The sequence below is a fragment of the Haemorhous mexicanus genome, chromosome 4, assembly GCF_027477595.1.
Source record: "Haemorhous mexicanus isolate bHaeMex1 chromosome 4, bHaeMex1.pri, whole genome shotgun sequence".
NCBI lineage: Eukaryota > Metazoa > Chordata > Aves > Passeriformes > Fringillidae > Haemorhous > Haemorhous mexicanus.
Window position 1 is genome coordinate 4,744,012 of NC_082344.1, and position 19,212 is coordinate 4,763,223.

At 39.2% G+C, this 19,212-nt stretch overlaps 2 protein-coding genes across 4 annotated transcripts in view; both read right to left on the bottom strand.

Moving 5' to 3' along the window:
* Nucleotides 1-57: 57 nt before the first annotated feature.
* BBS7 (Bardet-Biedl syndrome 7) lies at nt 58-16,830 on the bottom strand. 2 transcript variants are annotated; one of them, XM_059843724.1, is made up of 19 exons: nt 16,705-16,830; nt 16,013-16,078; nt 14,716-14,778; nt 13,721-13,896; nt 12,979-13,165; nt 12,246-12,318; nt 11,238-11,354; nt 10,292-10,422; nt 9,633-9,717; nt 8,129-8,231; nt 7,362-7,554; nt 6,306-6,380; nt 5,173-5,238; nt 4,137-4,276; nt 3,019-3,183; nt 2,833-2,942; nt 2,622-2,725; nt 1,047-1,170; nt 58-734 (listed from the first exon to the last, which is right to left on the bottom strand). In XM_059843724.1, the coding sequence occupies exons 2-19, from the start codon at nt 16,052-16,054 to the stop codon at nt 601-603; spliced, it is 2,088 nt and encodes a 695-aa protein (XP_059699707.1). In that variant the 5' UTR covers nt 16,055-16,078; nt 16,705-16,830; the 3' UTR covers nt 58-600. The 2 variants fall into 2 exon arrangements, with proteins under 2 accessions (XP_059699707.1, XP_059699706.1); XM_059843723.1 differs by lacking the exon at nt 16,705-16,830 and adding an exon at nt 16,235-16,379.
* TRPC3 (transient receptor potential cation channel subfamily C member 3) overlaps nt 16,806-19,212 on the bottom strand; it is a 32,534-nt gene continuing 30,127 nt past the window's right edge. For both annotated transcript variants that reach the window (XM_059843721.1, XM_059843722.1), the window contains exon 12: nt 16,806-17,365. In XM_059843721.1, coding sequence (XP_059699704.1) covers nt 17,223-17,365 — 143 coding nt within the window. In that variant the 3' untranslated portion in view covers nt 16,806-17,222. The remainder of the gene's footprint in view (nt 17,366-19,212) is intronic.

Sequence of the window (19,212 nt, forward strand, 5' to 3'; positions counted from 1 at the left end):
TTTAAATAAAACCAAGTGAGAAAGTAGGTGGAGTTTTGAAATGAAGCACAGGGAGGCTGGAGAAGCACTGAGGAAGTTTAATGACGTCCATTCCTAAACAAATGTGGCTTTAAATGGAGCTGTCATCAGCCTAAAATTCAGAGTTCTCTCCCTCTGCACACACCAGCTACATCAAGTCTGGTGAGATTCTCACACCACATTCTCAACCCAACAGGAAAAGCTAAGTTAGGTACAGCTTAAACACACAGATTCCTTCCAAATCCATCCAAGTTTCTGGAAACCAGTTTCTTCATCCATTCTTGCAGCTGGGGGACAGGCTACTCCATGTAGTCTTACTTAAACAATAGTGAAAACATTTTTGCCAAAAGGATATTTGGTATTTACATCTGCTCTTTCTTGAGCTATTAACACTGTACATAAAACCTCTGCACACAGTTAACATACACAACAGTTTATATGAAGTTTCCTACTGTATTCAATGTAATAATAAATATGAATAAAACCTAAGAGCTGACAACACAACAAAAGAGTAAAAGTGTTTTTCACTTGATACCAAAATGCCTTGGTTAAAACCAGAAAAATTGCTCTGCTTTTTCCTTGTCAGGCAGCATCAAAAAAAGCGATCAATCCATCCTGATCACAGCCATCCAGGATTTCCAGAAGGAGAGGAACTTTGGTTTTCACATTGGTGCCTTTAAATTTAAATTTATCTATGAAGAGATCTGTGATCATACCTGTAAAGGTAAAATTCCAGGAATTACTATTTATTTTCAGTAGGAGGTATCTCTACTTTTAACTCATAATTATGTACCAAGTATTCCAGTTGTTAGAAGAGTTTTTCAAGTTCACGTTTTAAACAGTGGTTTAATTGTAAAGTAATCCAAGCCACTTAACTTTTATACATTCTTAAGTGCCAACCTGAATTTGAATGCAATCTTGAACCATGTCCATAAAGACAAGAATCCTCTAAATATAAGCAGCTGTCTATTTCAGCCATGTCTCTGGATGTTAAGCCCCATTTAAATAAAGCTGAATTGTCAACAAACCATAAAGTCTCTCGAGATGTGCAGGCTGTCTCTTGTATTCCTCCAGCAGCTGATCTGCCTCTTCCAAAATGCTGCGGTATTTTGGGAGCAGGAAGTCCACGTTGCCTTCATGAACTTGTAATTCCTCAAAGACAGTTTAAAATGGTAAGAGCTAACAGCAGGTAAGTATCATAAGAGCAGCTAAGTCAGAAGAAATGAAGCTTAGATATGTCAGAAGAAAGTACTTCAAAGGCAAGACCATCCCCTTCTAAAGTGGCAAGTGTTATTTTCAGCGTGCCTCATTTTCTGCTCTTCTAATGAAATGCCAGATGTCACTTCATAGACTGGACTCTCAAAATCCTGCGTATTTCAGCTTCCAGCTCTGAGCCAGAACAGGATCACACCATGCAGACTCAAGCCTTGACCATACCTTCATTTTTAGAATAAGTGAATTCCTAAAAAAGTGTAGCACTCAGTGAAGTCTGAAGGTAAAAGCAAGCTCTGAAAGTATCACTCAATTTGTGACAGCAGAAAGTTTTGAATGCCTCCTCTAAAAAGCCTCAGCCTATCAGCACACCACTTTGGGATGGTTGATAGTACCCATCTTTTTATCCTCCAGAGAAAGGCACTTCTGTTCTAGACAAGAGGTAATTATGTTGTGCACTGTGAGTGTGCTGGGATGACAGCTTTCATCAATCATTAGATTATTTTACTGCCTGTCAATACATTACCACCCAAAAAATGAGTGACCAAAAAATTTGTTGAAGATTTGCTGTCTAAAACAAACAAGATGTACAACACTATTATTGCACAAAGACAATGTGCATTAAGAATTATTTCTCTATTACTGTTTAAATCCCTGGTTTGCCCAAAAAATATTGTTTAACTCCCAAACCAAGCCCAAGTAAAACCCTTTTAGTGATAATAAAGATTCACACTGTTCTCACTGCTAGCCAGCTTTTCTACTATTTGAAGAGCTCTGACATGTATTTGAGTCCCCCAAAAGGACAAAAGAGAACTGGCTGAACATTTTCACCCCCCCTCCCTTTAAATAATAAATACCAACTCGGTGGTGAGTTTTTGACAGGAAAATCCTGGTTGTTGGAAAAAAAGTCTAAGAACTGAGATGAGCTGCCTAACTGGTACCTCCCAAAGGCTATTGAGGAAGCTATTAAGCAAAAGATTCAAAAGCAGATGATTTTGAAATTATGAGACAGTGGGATGAAGTGAAGTTGCAAAGCAAAGAAGTTGCATCTGTGCATCTGGCCTGGGTGACCTAAAAAACTAAAAATGTTAGTGGGAAGAGGGACAGAAGGAGCTGGAAAATAACAGCAGGAGAGAACATTAGATCATAAAGCTGGCTGCGCTTCTACCATCCAATTTAAGCATGTTCATGTAATCCTACATGTTATTCACTAGCTATATAGCAAAAAAGAGAATTTTCCTTGAAGAAATTTGTCTCCTAGACACTTGAAATACATGCTTTAATTTAGTTTAAGAGAACCTGACATGACACACACCTGACTTGAGCCACGGTTTTGTATCTGACAGCATAACCCCCCATAAAAATCAAACCCCAAGATTTCAGATACTTACTCTCAAAGCATCTATTAAGTGCACCTTCTTGGCCAGCAGCTGCTGATACTCTAATTTAGGGTGGATAAGCTTTAATGTGTGTCTCACAGTTTCTTCATTTACATCTAGCAGGGAGTAAAAAAGAACCCCAACAAGCAAATGAGTACTACATATTCAATTTATAGGAATAACAAATGAACTGAAAGACAACAAAATAGAGAAGAATTTTTACCATATGATATGTTGAGATTAATCTTCCTTTTAGTAGCCTCTTTGGAGAGCACATCTTTGAGGATGGATATTGTAGAGATGTTGTCAGATTTAAAATATCCCTCACCTTTTCTATAAAAGAAGAACATTTTAAAATAAATAAACTTGAACACACATGCATGCATTAGGTGTAGTAACTGTATTTTACCTGTAGGTACTTTCAAGCTGTGTTCCCAGGAAAGTATTCTGAAAATAAAAGGTGATGCACTCTCCAGCAGGAGTCTTTTCAGGCACCTCAGGCAAGCAAAACACAACCCAGGAGTGAATTTCAGCAAAACTGAACTGGCCTTTGAGCATCAGTGTATTCATGGGCCTGTGACATTGTGAAATTAAAAGAGAAAAAGGACAGTTAATAGTTAAGAAGGAGGGACAGTGTCCATGTAAAAGAGTTCAGTTCCACGTAGTGGTTTCCTTTTAATCAACACCCTGTAAAAAATCAGGTCTCTCCCTAAGTACAGATACATATTGCAGATTAGAGCTATTTTTCTGTAATTCAAAATGCAAAGCTACATGCACATTCAAGTTTTACCTCCCACTAGGCATGTCAGATCTAGGAAAAAAAAACCAAGTTGGAAGTTTTTGATGTCCCACTGCAAGTTGTTAAACCTGAAATTTAGACAAAGGTAAATAACTGACAAGAGCAAATATGGCTAAGAGCCTCAAGAGCTTCCCATGCTGTAAACCTCAGATGTAGCATTTTTATCAAGAACAAGGCATGGTGTAGCTCATTTGCACACCGAAGCCTTTGGTATCCTCCCTTCAGTCTTTCAGTTTTGGTTTGAACGAGCAGATCCTTGGAAGCAATATGAGATGTAAGTGAGGTGGGCAAAAATCCATCAGAAATTGTGTAAAATACAAAACAGAGAGATAAAGGTAAAAAAGTCTTGGCTCAGTTTTTGGGGCCAAGTTAGCTGTGAGAAAAAAAATAGAGAAAAGGGTGGAGCAGAGAATGAGGCTGAAACTGAAAACACCGTTACCTACAGAGGAAAGCTTCCCTTCTACCACACCCTCAGCTCTACTAACACATGGGGCTGAACTATAACCCAGGGCAGTAAAATGAAAAATAGCAAAAACACCACAACAAGAGTGCAAGGAACCCATTTAATCCATAATTTCCATTAGGAAATCCAAGAAATGGAACTACAGGCTCAAAAGGGTATGTTAAGGGTTAGAAACTCCATACTTAAGTCTACTGAACAAATGTTTCCGCTGCCTTGTGTCATTTTTTCCAGCTGAAAGAAGGCATTGATTTTCCTTTGCACATACCTGTCCTGGTCAATAGAATGAGTTCTCTGGTGAAGTGAAAGTGGCTTAATTTGATATTGAAGAACTTGACAGGTTTTTGGTTGGATTCTGGGAGTTACGTACGCTTGAAGTGTCCCGTACTGTCCTTCAATCGAGCGAACCTGCAGAGAGGAAAGAAGAACCCACAGAGAAGGAAAGGGAAAAGATTATTTCACCACTGTTTGGAAATTTAGTGAGTATTCAAAGTATGTTCAAGAAAGCCTCTAGTATTTCAAGAATATTTATAGTACTCCATTTACTTGATAGTGCCATTACAAATAAAGCAGATGAGTTTTAAAACTAAATGGAGCATAGTCCAGTGAAATGCTGCTGTATTAGATGAATTAAATATTAATAAAATAACACCCTCAAACTCATTTTCTGAGCAGTTAAATTAAAAAGCCTCAAATACTGAGAGTTTTATGTAAACATGTATCAGATTAGGAGGCTGCAGTAGAAAAGAGAAAACCTCACGCCTGTGGGCACGCTGAGGATTTTCCTAATCAGGATTTCCTTCATTATTTCCTGTGGTGGTTGCCATAAAATGTGTGAATTTGATGGATCCTTAAAAATAAATACCAAAACACCCACATGCCTTTAAGTATAATAAGCATGGGATGATAGGATTTGCTTCCTCTCCAAAATACAAATTGAGCCTATATTCCCTTGTTAGTTCCCAATGTAACTTCCTTCAAACACTTCAGAGAATAAACAGGGCTAGAGTTTTCTTTCCCACACCTCCCCTCAGCTTTAAGTCCCACACATTGCCTTCAGAATCCTGTGGTGTCCCCACTGCTTTCATCTTAGGGACACTCAAAAAGATCCCAGGCTCTCCTCTGACATATTTTTAGAAGCCCTTAGAAATCCTAAAGACAAATAAAAAGGAACACAAGCCCCAGGTTAGAAGGTCTCAGGAAAAAAAACAGCAGTAGAAATTGGACTGATCCACATGGAGAACTCTTTATTCCAAAGCAGAACTAACCATTAATTTTATGGAACATATTTTTGAGCATTTTACCTTAAGTTCAAGTCTTGTAGTATTTGCTTGGCATCTGTAAGTTGCAAGAAGAAAGTTGCTATTTGGCTGAAAAAAGGAAAAAAAAAAAGAACTAAATAGGAAAAGAATACAAAATAGGTCTGTGGATTCACAAAATTTCTACTGGTCTGTTTTAACTGTAGCTATGTTACAGTGAAGCTTTTGCCATGCATGCACAGCTATTTACAAGAGTTAAATACAAAAAAGCAATCCTTGGTTTCCCTGAATGTTCCAATTAGCTTTAATTATGATCGAGTTAAAAAAAATATCTCTATAAGGAGAACACAGCCAAAGCCTCTTACACTCTTCAATATCTCTGCAAAGATTACATAGATACCTACTTTTCATCTGAAAAATGCATGTCAGCCTGCCCCACTCATCTGCAAAATTAGTTCAACATTCAAAAGCTAAAGCAGGATCAGCAAGAAAATACACCCCAAAAAGCACTAAGTTAATCATCACAAATGGCACAAAACCTAAAATAAAAAGCTGATTTCTGGGAGCTCCAGGGCAGAACAATGATGTGCAAACTCAGTTCTTAAAACTAAAATAAAAGACTGTTGGAAGGGAAAAGATTTTACAGAAGATTTTCATAAATCCTAAGGTAGTTTCACGATTTTCTCCCCAGCCCGCAGTGTCAATAGTAATTCTGTAACTATTTAAGTCTATAGTTATTATATATAAAAAAAGACATGCAAACATTTGACTGCCCACACAGCAGAATTGTCACATTCCAAAGATATTGTTTAGAAATTACCTAAGTAAGAAATGTAACACTCTTCAACTAAATTACTTGGAAGTAAATGTACATGAGTCTATGAAATCCAGAGAAGAGAGCAATAATGGATGTGTCTCTCACAATCCTCCTCAGGAACAGAAAAAAGGAAGAGAGGAGATATTTTTGCATATTTAGGTTTGCCTTACATCACCTGCCTTTAACTCCTAATTCCTCAGTATCTCTAAAGAAGCTGTGCTCTCCACAATTACCAGAGGAGTAGTTTACCTGAATGATTTTAAATCAGAGATATATACATCCAAGTTCAATTTTTACTACACAATATTAAGAGTTTCCATCACACAACCTCCACATTCATCCCCTCCTTGGTTTCACTCACCTCAGAATCACAGCTGCTAAAACTAACAACGGCAGAATTTTTATCCACATCCAGCAAGTCTAGTGGGACATCACTCTGCAGAATACAGGAGGAAGGAAAAAGAAAGAGCTTACATTCCTAAGTAGCTCCATGTGCATTTATCCTCTGACTGTCATCAAGCTTTGTAACAAGAGAGAGGCAAGGAGATTGCTTCATCTCAGAGGCAAAAGCCTAACAGACATGCAGCTTACTACTTAATCCTGGAGCAGCATGATGGTCTTTCTCTTATTCCCTTATAGAGTCCTGAACTCCTGGGGGGCTGGCTTACCACCACCTCAGTGTAAAATCTGTAACTGTCTTTCAGACATGAAAGGTAGATTAAAGAGTTTCAGTATTTCTCATTTAGCTATGGAAACATCTGATATTATACTGTGGCCAATTAGCTGGAGCTTAGCATTGCTCTGTAACATCCTTAATAAAAACAGGATTTTTATTAAGAAGTGAAAAATAAAATCCTACAATACTTCTTTCCCATTTGTTATAGAAAAATCACCCCATAAATTCCTCCTTGTCACATTTTTCTCCTCATGCATTTCCCAAAATAGGTAATTCAGTACTGCTACTCTTTCTGACTACCAAAGATGGTATTAATTTCAGCTGATACAGTAGGAAGAATAATTAATTAAGGTTGCTGTAATGGGCAGGACTATTTCTCCCCAACTGCACACAAATCAGACACTGTTCCACACTGGAAGTGAACAGGTGGCCCATAACATTCTGAAATTAATTTTCCACTACAGAGGGCACTTAACTGGTGAGTGAGGATGTGCACCTCATTTAGTTGGTGTTTAAATTAGGACATGCAAAAGCAAACACAAAGTTACAAAGAAATCTGTTACAGCAGCCACTTTGTTCGCTTTTGGTAATGTACAGCTGCTCTGCTCAATATGAATTTGTTGTATTTGCTCCCTAACAAGCATGTCCTTAAGATGCTGCCACTTGGCTTTCTGAACTAGAAAGTCTCCGACTGTTTCATTTGTGCATCAAGAAATCCAACCAGAACCAAGCCCCACTGACCTGCACCAGGACATTATCTATGGCTGTCTGCACCTCCAAGATGAGGCTGTAGCTGGCATCATCCTTGTTCAGTGTGAACTTGTCATTGACACTGAAGGCAGGTACTGAGGAAACTGCAGTGCTGGAGTGAGAGGACTGCTGGTGTTTCTCCCGTTCCTGAAGTACTTTTATCTGCAATTGTTCCAACTCACTCCTAGAAAAGGGAAACCACTCATAATGTCTTCCAAAAAGGTAACTACAGAGCTACACTAGAAATTGAGTAGTTTAAACTTGCAAGGCAATCATGTTTATCTCCTGTCCTCAATTTTCCAGCCAGAAGAGACTGACGGCTCCCCTTAGATGTACTTGGCAAAGATAAAATAGAAACTCTATCACATGGACACATGGATTTTACATGTTCCTTGCCAAAAGAGGGTTTTGAAGCACAGGAATGGACCAACTTTTTCCTTCAAGAGTACAATGCCTTTTGAATAATATGGTAGTGACTTCTTTCCTGACATCATTTAGAAGCTAAAGAGCAGCAAGGAAGAAAGGAATTTTATCTTGCTGATACTGAGGCAGAAAGCATTAAGACATCATCATGGGAAGGCAAGATAGAAAAAGACTGCAAAATGAGGCTGCTGTATTCATTTCTACTTTGAAAAGGTTTGATTCTACTTCTAGATATATTAGTGATAAAGAAAATTCAGTGAGATAGGAAGGAGAGATGATATTTCAGCTTTTAACATTACCATTCTTCCACTTAAATTTCTTTCTAGCACAATTACCTTAAGGATGAAATCTTGTTCTGCATTTCTTGACTTAATTTTAGTTCTTCACCTGATCCACCTTCTCTATGGACAGGTTCTGTAGTCAGTCCTGTCAGCCAGCCTAAACCAATATATGAAGTTTATATTTCTTATAAGCTAAAAAGAAAATTCTACACTCAGCTATTGTATGTGTGGAGTGATGTTCCACACACTGGGTAGAGAAAATTGAGCCCAATTTAATCCTTTTTTGTAGGATTAATCCTAGACACTGAGCATCATTTTTATGGGTTTCATGCCTAAATTAGAAAACATTACTTTTTTTTTCATTAAGTACTTTGAGCAATAAATTCCTCTTTAACAGTTTTTAACTGAGCAGCTGGATTTTTTCTCACAAAACCTTGAATTACTGGCAGTACTGAAAACAAAACAAAAGCTGTGCAATGTGTTTATAGCAAACTGGATGCGGCTCGGTGGGCTTAGAGGTTGGATGCTGCTGCTTGAAAAAAGTTACACTTTTGCTTACTAAGTTAGAGTTATTTATAAAAGCAAATACTAACTGATTATATTCTGATTCCTCAGGCATGATATGCAGAGATGAATGGGTGCTTATAGCTCTGGTTCCCTGCCAAAATCAGCCTAGTGCACATCCTACCAGAATTCACCTTCGAAAGCCCACAGGGGAATGTGGGCTTTCACTTTCTCCCTTCCTTCTGTGATCCAGGATCTTTACAACATTCCCACTAAAAGAAGCCACAAGGACTTGGGCTGCAACAGTACCAAGTACTGCCAATCATACCAAACCACTTCATATGATCAGGGGCAAAGGTTTTTTGATCACTCAAAAATGCTTACAAGAGGTACTTGGAGCACCATTATTGCTCAGTAACTGACTGAGGATTCTATCGTGCCAAATGACAGGATTTTTATTACAAGAAGATTCAATAGATTAACTTTTAGCACTGAAGGTAATTAAAGAGAGAGAATTAGCAATATTTTAGCTCCCAGCAGCTGACAGAGGCAGCATGGTTATCATGGCCTCTGTCACAGACAGGCCAATAGCTCAAGGCTTACAGAGGAGCTGCTGAGACGTCTCACACAGGGGAGATTTATTTCCTACTAAAATCAAAACCAACCCCATTTAAAGCACTGTGAAGCTGAAAAGGAATGAAATTACATAAAAGATGGAAAAATAAAATAAAAACATGCTTCTATATCAACTTTTTTCATATCTATTAAAAATCATAAATAATTCCTTCAGACATACTCATTAATTCATCACATTAAGGCAGCAGTTTACACCAAAATATAGTTAGCCAATGTGTAACACATGATGAATATCTTAAGATATAAAATCCCTACAGTTTAGGTGTAGGAAACTTTTTTTAAAGTGTAAGTATTAAATCAGAAAAAATCTTTTCAACACAAAATTTTAAGAGATGTGAGTTGCACTAACAACACAACCTGCTTCATTTTATCACCTCACCACACATGGCATTTATTGTGTCAATGATATGAAGCTTACCTGAGTAGGTTGCTGCTAAAATTTCATCATAGCCATCTTTTCCCACACAGCCACCCTGGATTGATGCAATGCTCTCTGACAAAGCCTTCAAATAAACACATTCAAGCAGAGGGAAATATCACTGCCCTCATTTTAGAAGTCTTTAGAAGATTCTACTCCACATAGCAAACATATTGAAGAGTTGAAAGCAAAATAATGAGAGTGTTTTTCCAGCAGAAATTAGCAATCTGACTCAAGTGAAATGATCCCTCTGGATCCAATTACTATTTTAAACAATTGATAATCAAAGTAATTATGCTCAGTGAAGCCCTGGCAGCTTCCATTTATTAACCTGTAAATCACAGACTATACACAACACTCTTGGGTTTTTCACCCAGAGAGCAACTCTGGATTAGGTTTCACCCAGCAGTCAACGAAGCCAAAACTTTAACCACACACACTACATTATTTTGATTTTTGCTCAAATCACGATGACCACTTTCTGGTTCTTACATGTTACCATACTGATTTCAAGTTCATATCATCAATGTTACAAACCTCTTAAATTAAAACCAAACACATATTTTAGCAGTAATAATCCTGTAAGTTTGCAAAGACAGATTTTTATTTTTAATTAATGGGGTTTTTTTCCCAGCAGAGTATTAAGAATGAGCACTTACATAATCATGTCGAAGGACAGGATCATCAGCACTCTCAAAGTTATAAATCTCTATCATTCCATCATCTCGTCCAACAAGTAATTCCTTAACTCCATCTCCCAGAATGTCAAAACTATCAATGCACAGAATACCTAATGAAGAAGAAAACAAAGCCATTTGCTTCATCTTTATTAGTTTATGTTACAAGACACAGGCCACTCTCAGTTACACAGAAACAGAGTCCTGGCCAGCTTTTAATGAGATTTCTGGATGAGTCCTTGAGGCTGAAGTCCCTCCCCTGTGCTTCAGGTTCAAGGTTAAATTTTGGCTCCATATATCACAGAAAGACTAAGGGCATACTAGGAAGCATCCTAAGAAAATAATGTGGTTATAACTCTTATAATTAAATAAAAATGTATTTATACATTCCATTCCTGATCTTGTCCTTTACAAAGCAATAGGGGCTAAGAGATGTTCCAGAAGCAGCACACCAAGGCTAAAACTGGCAAAGTTTTGATCAGTTTTTGTGGTGACACATTCTACCTTCAGACAAAACCCTTTATTATGACTCTAAAACCACTGAATATCTCATAAGTTTGGCAGGTGTATTTGCCAAATACACACACTTGGAAATAGAAAAATGAAAAACATCTCAATCAATCATATTTGAATCAACAAACACCACTATAGTGGTGTTTTACAAACACCACTATAAAAATAGTGTAAAAACAAAAGTTTGCTAGAATACTGGAAATTATACGAACACAAAATCCAAAGCAAGAAAAACTGATTCAAATTATTTGTCAGAAAATCAGAATGAAGGAGACCTTAGTCATATTAATATCACATAATCACAGTATGTCTCCAAAGTTATCTATGAATAAGATTTCCTGATTACCCTACTCTTAACAAAGCCTCAGGTATGCTGGAAAGCTAAAGAGTGAGGAATTTAAGACACACCACATACCTCCTCTCTTCTTTTCATTTCCAATTTCCCACCTTGGTATTGCCTTGGTACCAGTAATCTGGGTGAGACCCAATTTCCCATCAGAAGTCCCATACACAACTTCTTCCCCAGAATCACCTGAACATAGAAACTGAATTTCAAATTTATAAAATCAAGTACACCAACTTCAAATGTTGTGTAGTTACACTCTGCAGCCCATGGGAAAAGAAAACACTGAATTAGTGACATGCAATGGACAGGCTCCAAACCTGAAAACAAATCCATGAAAACTGCACCATCCTGATAATTTCCTTGTGGCTATCACTATTCTGGGTTTGGCTGCACCCCTGCACTTGAGTTCTGCCTAAAAACCAGTCAGAATTTATTACTCTAAATTTTAGCAAAGTTAGGCTGAAGTATAAAGGCCATTAAATGGATTTTAAAGAAGAAAACCAGAGAAATCCTTTCAAAACACGCACCCGGCAGAGAATGTTGTGCCAAAGTTTCAGCAATTAAGAACTACTTTTCCAAACCAGCTCTGGATGTTTGCCACACAATCTAACTGAGACTAAATCAAGCACCAGATTAACAGCCTAAAGCGATTTCTATGAGGTTAGAGCAGATTAGCAGGAAGGATGATCAAAACTATTTTAAGTTTGAACCTACCAGGCTCTGTTTATGTTAGCTCTACTCAATATTCTCATCCATGTGTAAGAGAAACACAAACCCAAAATATGAACATGGCCCCTAAAAGTCCAGTTTGTTTTTACACAGTGAGACCCCTCAGACCTCACTAGTGTTGTAAGAGGCCTTCAATTAAATGTGAATATAATTTAGGACTGTCTAAATCAGTCGTATCTCTATGTCTATTTATATGTAAAAAAATTACCTTGCATAGTCACTTTTCTGCTGCATTTTTAACATCAGCTTAAAAATCAAGATAAAATAGCTAACAAAGACAAGCTACAAAATCTTAAAAATGTAGTAAAATAGTATTATTAATTATGTGCATATTCAAAGTCTTGTTACCCCCATTTCCATTGCTGAGAGCAAGAACAGTGGGTGGTCCAGGAAGCTCTACTTCATACAGCAAATCAGATCCCTGAAGACAAGAAAACAATCTTCAATAAATTTGTTAAAAAAACCAAACCAAAACAAAAAACCCACAACCAAAACAAGAAAAAAAAAACAACAACCCCAACCCTAAAACCAGCCATATAACCAAAGCCCCACAATGACAAAATTATTATGGATCATACTAAAAGGTAAGATTTACTTATTTAAACTTCTACGGGAAAACCATTTCTAAAGCAAAATCAGGGTGAAGTCTGAAGAAATAAAACATAAGACTCTTAAAATGTTATTATCATTAAAAATGATCCAGGAACTCATCTGGCAATTTAATTTGTTAAACAGCTTAGTATCACTCAAGACTTGTCACAACAGTAATTGATGAGAGCAAGAACTCCCAAAATGATAAAGACTTCAAGAAATTAAATGTGAGCACTTTTAGTTAGAAGGGACCAATTTGTCATCAACTTCCACCTATCAATTCCAAAGCCTGTTTATAGTAGTTTCATTAATCCTCATTTTTTACAAGCTTATGATAATGATTTTCCTTTAAAAAACCAGCAGCAACACTCCCAAGTAAGGCCAAATACAAAGATCCTTATGATGTTTAAGCCATGCCGAAATCTATTCCTTTAATTAGTCCAATTCCATAGCATCCATACATAAAACATAAGGAAGGAGGCATTTGAACCTGTAACACCCTGAGCACCCTGTCCTGACATGCAAGCACTGGTGTGATGCAGTTCACTTTGTCTACAGGAAGGCAGAGAACATCGTTGATTTTATCTCCTGAGAGGAAGTAGTGCTGGTCCTTGCAGTCACAGTAATGGTTATAGATGTAGCTTGCACAGAGAAAGAGATCTGCTCCTGAAATGTGCCTGAGGAGAAGAAAACACTTCCTGTAGCATCTTGCTGCAGCAAGAGTCCTTGATGCTTTTATGCCTTATTATGCTCGCAGCTCCAAGGTATTTATGGGGCCCTGCACGCTGTTCCAGCTTTTAGAGTTCCTTATAAATACTAAAACCATGTAGGGTTTCTACAGCTCTCGCATTTCTACTCTGTCTTCAGGCAAATCCCTAAGAATATCTTCATAGAAATTTCATTATTATATTTTTTTATGCTGATTTGTCTATGGCAGCATCTTACAACACAATTCAAAAAACATTTTGCTCCAGGAGCTTCGTGGACAGGACACACTGTGGCAATAACCCCAGCTCTGCTCACACTGAGTGTGAGCCTCCAGTCCACTCCCAATTCCCCCCACACTTCCAAGACTTCTCCATGATACTCTAAATTCCTCCTACACATCACAGCACAAGCTGAAGCTGGACTGGCACTTAGTGTCACCTACACAACATGCTTGAAATTATAGCATAAAATCATAAACTAACAATCTGCTACAGCTCTCAAAAAATGCAAAATGTCATACATACATAGCTTTGATGTTTTCAGTAAGGTTAGTTTCAAAGGAAAGAAACTGCTTCCCTCTTTTTGTGTAACCTCGGACTTCAGATCCTATAGCCACAAAAATTTTCTCTTGTGGTGTATTAAGAGCTCCTCCCAGCTCCAGTCTGGAGATCTTTTGTCCTGGCAGTGTCTTGAACACTGGCTGTCAACAGAAAAGCAATTTTCATCAATCACAATATCACATTTCTGGTAATCTTTTAACATAAAGGATAATAAATTTACTTTCCAATTTCTGGCAAAACTAAGATACAACGGGTGTTACACAGACAAAAATAATCTGTATATTTATTTCTGAATCACAGTGCAACCAAGCATTTTATGAGTAAATAAATACAAAAAAGCTTTAAAACATAATAAATTAAGACTTCATTATTTAATTATTATTAATTCATCCATGGGAAAAATTCAGCACTGCTGTCTCCTGTTATGTTTGCGCTTTGTTTTTTATTTTAAAGAACACACACGCACTCCCTCCCTCTCACATGTCACATTCTTATTCCAGAAGTCTACATTGATTTATTTGTATGGCTATGGAATACTTATAAGCTAACCACCAACCTCCTGGAGAAGAAAACCCATGAAATAAAATAATTTTTTATTGAGCTTGGCATAAAAAGCAATCAAAGTTTATCCCAATCCCTAAGGTGATATAATGAATCTCTGCAGGCTTTTGTCCCATTACAATAACTGTGTATGTATCCAGGCTTAAGCCCAACTTAACTGAAGTGCAAAATGTGTGGAAATGACTTTTTTTGCACATTAGTTTTTGACTCTGCAACTGTGGAGGATCCTGTGCTTGACCAGGCATGAGATCAGCATGCCATCACCACAGTTAGGCATCAGCCCACAGCCCTACCTAGACACCTTCACTGGCATCTTATTTGCCACATCAATAAAAAATGGACTTTCAAAGTTCACTGGGAAGAAAAAATAAAATTTTAAATGGAACATTTCCACTTACCACAGCTTCGCCCTTCTTTATGCCAAAGCACGTAACGACCCCATCCTGATCTCCAACAACCACCTTCAAAAGTATAATACATTGTTATTTTTTATTACACACACAACTGTGGTTTTAAACAATCCTTTTCCTGTATTCAGAGAACCACAGAATAGTTTGGGTTGGAAGGGACCTTAAAGATCTCTCAGCTCCAGCCCCTTGCCAGGGACAGGGACACCTTCCACTATCCCAAGATGCTCAAGTTCCATCCAACCTGACCTTGAACTCTTCCAGGGATGGGGCAGCCACAGCTTCTGTGGGTAACCTGTGCCAGGGCCTCACCACCCTCACAGGGAAAAATTTTTTCCTAATATTTAATCTAAACCTACTCTCTTGTCAGTTTGAAGCCATTTCCCCTTGTCTGGTCACTACATGCTATTGTCAATAGTCCCTCAATTATAAAATTAATTATATTTTCATATATTTAAGGACTCAAAATTCCTGACTACTTAATTACATATGGGAGTATACTTTAAAAATCTATATCAAATGCTAGAACTATGATGTTGAACAGCAGTTCAAGTACAGGCATTTACAACACTTTTCCTGCTTCTACTTGTAAATGTCAGCAACCATGAGGTGAAGACATATTTGGGAAAAGTTGTGTTTTCACACTAAGACTTTATTACTGAAGGAAAAAAAATGCAGCTATTTATATTGAGTTTCCCTAACAAGGTTTCCTTAATTTGAACTTATATTAAGAACTTAGAAAGAAATATTTCATAGAAACATCAAGGTTGGAAAAGACCTTTAAGATCATGAAGTTCAACCATCAAGTTGCCATTATTACTGTAACCCCTAAACCATGGTACCCAGTGCCAGATCCAAACATCTCTTGAACACCTCCAGGGATGGTGACTCCACCAGCTCCCTGGGCAGCCTATTCCAATGCCTGACCATCCTAATGGTAAAATATTTTTTAAAATTTCTAACCTGAATCTCCCTCATCTCAGCTTCAGGACATTTTCTTTAGTCTTAAGTGTTAGTAAAACCAAAATAGAGAAACATGGACGAACTCCCCAGTGGTTTCAGCAATGCTGTAAACTACAAACATTCCTTCCTGGTTCTGAAGTTTTCCAATCAAAAATTCAGATTTTTTTTTCTAATTTACTCCAAAAAAAGGTTTTCCAAACCCCCAAAATGGGGTTATATAGTCTTTCCCTATAACGTCCTATATCTAAGGAAACTCTGGAGATGATTAACGATAGGATGAGGCACAGGACAGGAGAGGCAGTGAAGCACCAGGGGCGCTCGGTACCTTCTGCGTGGCCTTCTTCCCGGTGGCGGGCAGCAACCTCATCGTCTTCTGCGCCGTGACTCCCACCTGTGGATGCAAGAGACGCTCCAGAGAGGGGCCCGGAGCGCCGGGACGCGCCTCGGGCCGCTCGCAGGCCCCGCCGTACGGCGGCCCCTCGGCCCCGGGCGAGCCGTGCCGCCTCGTCCCGCTGCCGGGGCGCTGCCGGGGGGCTGCCGTGCCCACCTGCAGGTAATCCACGCGTGCCAGGCTCGGCTCCATCGCTCCCGCGGGACGCGCGTCCCTCCCGCGGGCACGGCGCGCCCGCCGCCCGTCACCGCGGCAACCTCCGCGCGGGGCCCGCCTCCCATTGGCTGGAAGGGCGGGTGGGGGGCGGGGCTTTGGCCAGATGGGCGCAGCGATTGGCTGGAATGCGCAAGGGCGGGGCGAGGGGCGGGCAGAGCCGGGAGCGCCCCGGGGCGGCCCCCGCGGGAGCGGCCGCGAGGGCGATCCCGGGCTCGGTGCCGAACCGTGCGGGAGGAATGGTTTGTTTAACAACGAAGCCAAAAAGACCTGCCCTGCACGGGGTCTGAGTTTAAAAAACATAAATCCTTACTCTCCGCAGTGTAAATACACTGAATTAAGAAATGGTCGGTGCGGGTACGTGAATACACAGACATGTTAAATAGTGCTGCTGCCATTACATTCCCACTTACCTGGTTCTCAGCAATTCCTTGTGGTCATAACCATGAGTTCTGGGCTTACACGCGTTACTAGCACCACTAATAAAGAACAAAGATTTCAAGTAATCCTCCACTCATCTCTAGTTGGTTTATTGTAGTACGAAAAATCCTATTTTGTACCTGGACACTGCAAGGAACAGAGTATTACGCTCTATCTGTTAATTTTTTGTCTTGCAAATTTAGTGCAAAGAATCTCCATATGTAATCATAAACCTGTTAAAATATCAGCAATCGATACCATTATACCTTTTTAATGCATAAATGCAAAAAAAAAAGTTATGATAGTTCTTGCTTTTAGACAATTAAAATGAAGAGAGCAATCTTTCTGTGGTGAGTTAATAAAAGTTCCTAAGACTAAATTCCAGAGAAGCTGTACATAAAGTTATTTAGTGCTAAAAATCTACAATACATTTTTTTCAAGTATAAGATACTGAAATATTATTGCCAATAAATAGTTGTGCTGTAGTCGAAGCCACGGTTCCTTTGCTGAATCATTCACATCTCAGCATATTAGGATTTAGTTTCTCACTGAGTTTATGTATTAAAATTGCCAACTCTTCTGTTGCTTGGGACTTATCCTCCAACAGTTCATAGCGAAGACTGGAGATGTCCTGTTTGATTTCCTTTAATTCTCCTGCATTAATAACAGAAAGAAACACTTGTCAGCAAAGTTTGACATTAAGTCAATACTCTTCTGTTAAGTCACATCAGTGCCCATTTCAGATTATCATCCCAAAATGTTCATGAGAGCAGGTACAAGATGGGTCAGGAGGATTTACCTCATCTTCTTTCTCAGTGAGATGTGTCTCCAGCCCTAAATAGCACTAAGGGAATTTTAACAGTCCATTGGGGTCCTGCATCATGCTCCAGGTGTATACACAACACCAAAGATTCCCAAAGGGCTGTACAAAGGTAAATGAATTAATCACACCAACACTGCTGAACAGCTGGTAAATATTAGCATCCCCTTTTCAGAGAGAAAAGGAAAAGAGGTTGTTTTTCTGAAGGGGTATGCCAAAATCACAAGGAAAAGTGTGGCAGAGCTGGCAGTAAAATTCACAGCTTCAGAGTCTCTCTCCTCTTCCTTACCAACATCGTTGGAATTAGAACAAGTCAACCAATTTAACATGATGTTATAATTTGACACAAATACAAAGAACACATTTAAACAAAGACAGCTGTCAAAGCCAGGCTCATAATAAGCAGCAGCATGTGTTCCCTTGTAGGATGTTCAGTTCAAGAGCAAAAGCTTTTAAAAATGTTCAAATTCTGTTCTTCCAGCAAGTATGAGGGATGTGAATTCTTACACAGCACCTGCCTCGGGAAATGATTTGTCATGCACGAAAGATAAGAGTATGAAGAGACACCTAAATTCTCCTGTGATGCAAAACAGGGAAAATCTCTAGACTTTCGTTAAAGTAGCTGTAGCACATAGAAATGCCAATGTTTTCTGTTTAGGGTATAGCAGCCTTCAAGAATTGTGTTTTCAGAGGCTGGGTCTGTGCTTTGGGTACCAACAAGAGGCTCAGGACACAGAGCACTTGGCTATGCAGCTGAAGAGGTCAACTCAAGAACTCAAGGGTTACTTGCTCTGCTCAAAGTGGACTTTCCTCTACAAAAGCTGGTGCCAAAGCCAGAACCATGATGTCAGTAAACCCTGATTCTTCTGCACTGTCTTTCTAATTTAAACACATCTCTGCCAACACCAAAGTGGCATCAGGGACCTGGAAAGGGCTGGCACTGCTGGTGACAGAACAGTCTTTTCATCAGTCACTAGGCAGATGATTTCCTACATCACAGAGCAGGAACAGCAGGAAAGCAGTGGGAATTCAAGAGAGCAGCACACTGAGAGGATTCACTTTTAGGAGCCTTTCTGCCTTTGTCACTGACAATCACAGCTCTGTACAGCCACACAGGATGGGGAAGTGTCAGGATAACAGTCAGTGCACAATGCTGCCTTTTGAAGGCACTGAGGGGGATTTAATTTAATCTTTTTTGCTCCCTGCTTCTTGCTGAAGAGAGTTATAGGTAAGCAGAGAACAACTAAGGAGCAAAACAGAAGCTTTGCTGCCTTAGCTGAGAGCTGAGCAGCCCTTTCAGGCCCCTCACATCACACATGCACACAGCTGCCTGATGCTGCCATGCCAGTAAAAACATCTTCTGCCCCCAGGCTGTCCATCACTGCATCACTCTATTGCTTGACAACATTCTAGCTAGAGGTTTTGTCTGGGGATCTGCCCGGAGCACAAGAGTTTCCTTGTTGGACTGCAGGCCGGTGTTTCACTCCTGGAAGGTTGGAGGGAGGAGGACAGCCTTTGCCATAATCTCATCCCAGTGGTGAGTTAGGGTGTGCAACTGGAGCAAGCACCTCTCACATCTGCCAGGGAGCTCAGATCCACTGTTTCTCAAAAGGTCTCCCACTAAAACAGAGGTTACATTTGTCATTTTTTATCACCATGCAGCTGACTGTGGAGCTGGTTT

Bases quoted from the DNA above. Each gene is read 5' to 3' on its own strand.
- BBS7 (XM_059843723.1), bottom strand. From the start codon at position 16,270: ATGGAGCCGAGCCTGGCACGCGTGGATTACCTGCAG. The intron at 11,355-12,245 runs GTAACAAGACTT...TTCTATGTTCAG, and splicing joins TCTCAGCAATGGAAATGGGG to GTGATTCTGGGGAAGAAGTT. The intron at 9,718-10,291 runs GTAAGTGCTCAT...GTTTATTTGAAG, and splicing joins CTGTCCTTCGACATGATTAT to GCTTTGTCAGAGAGCATTGC.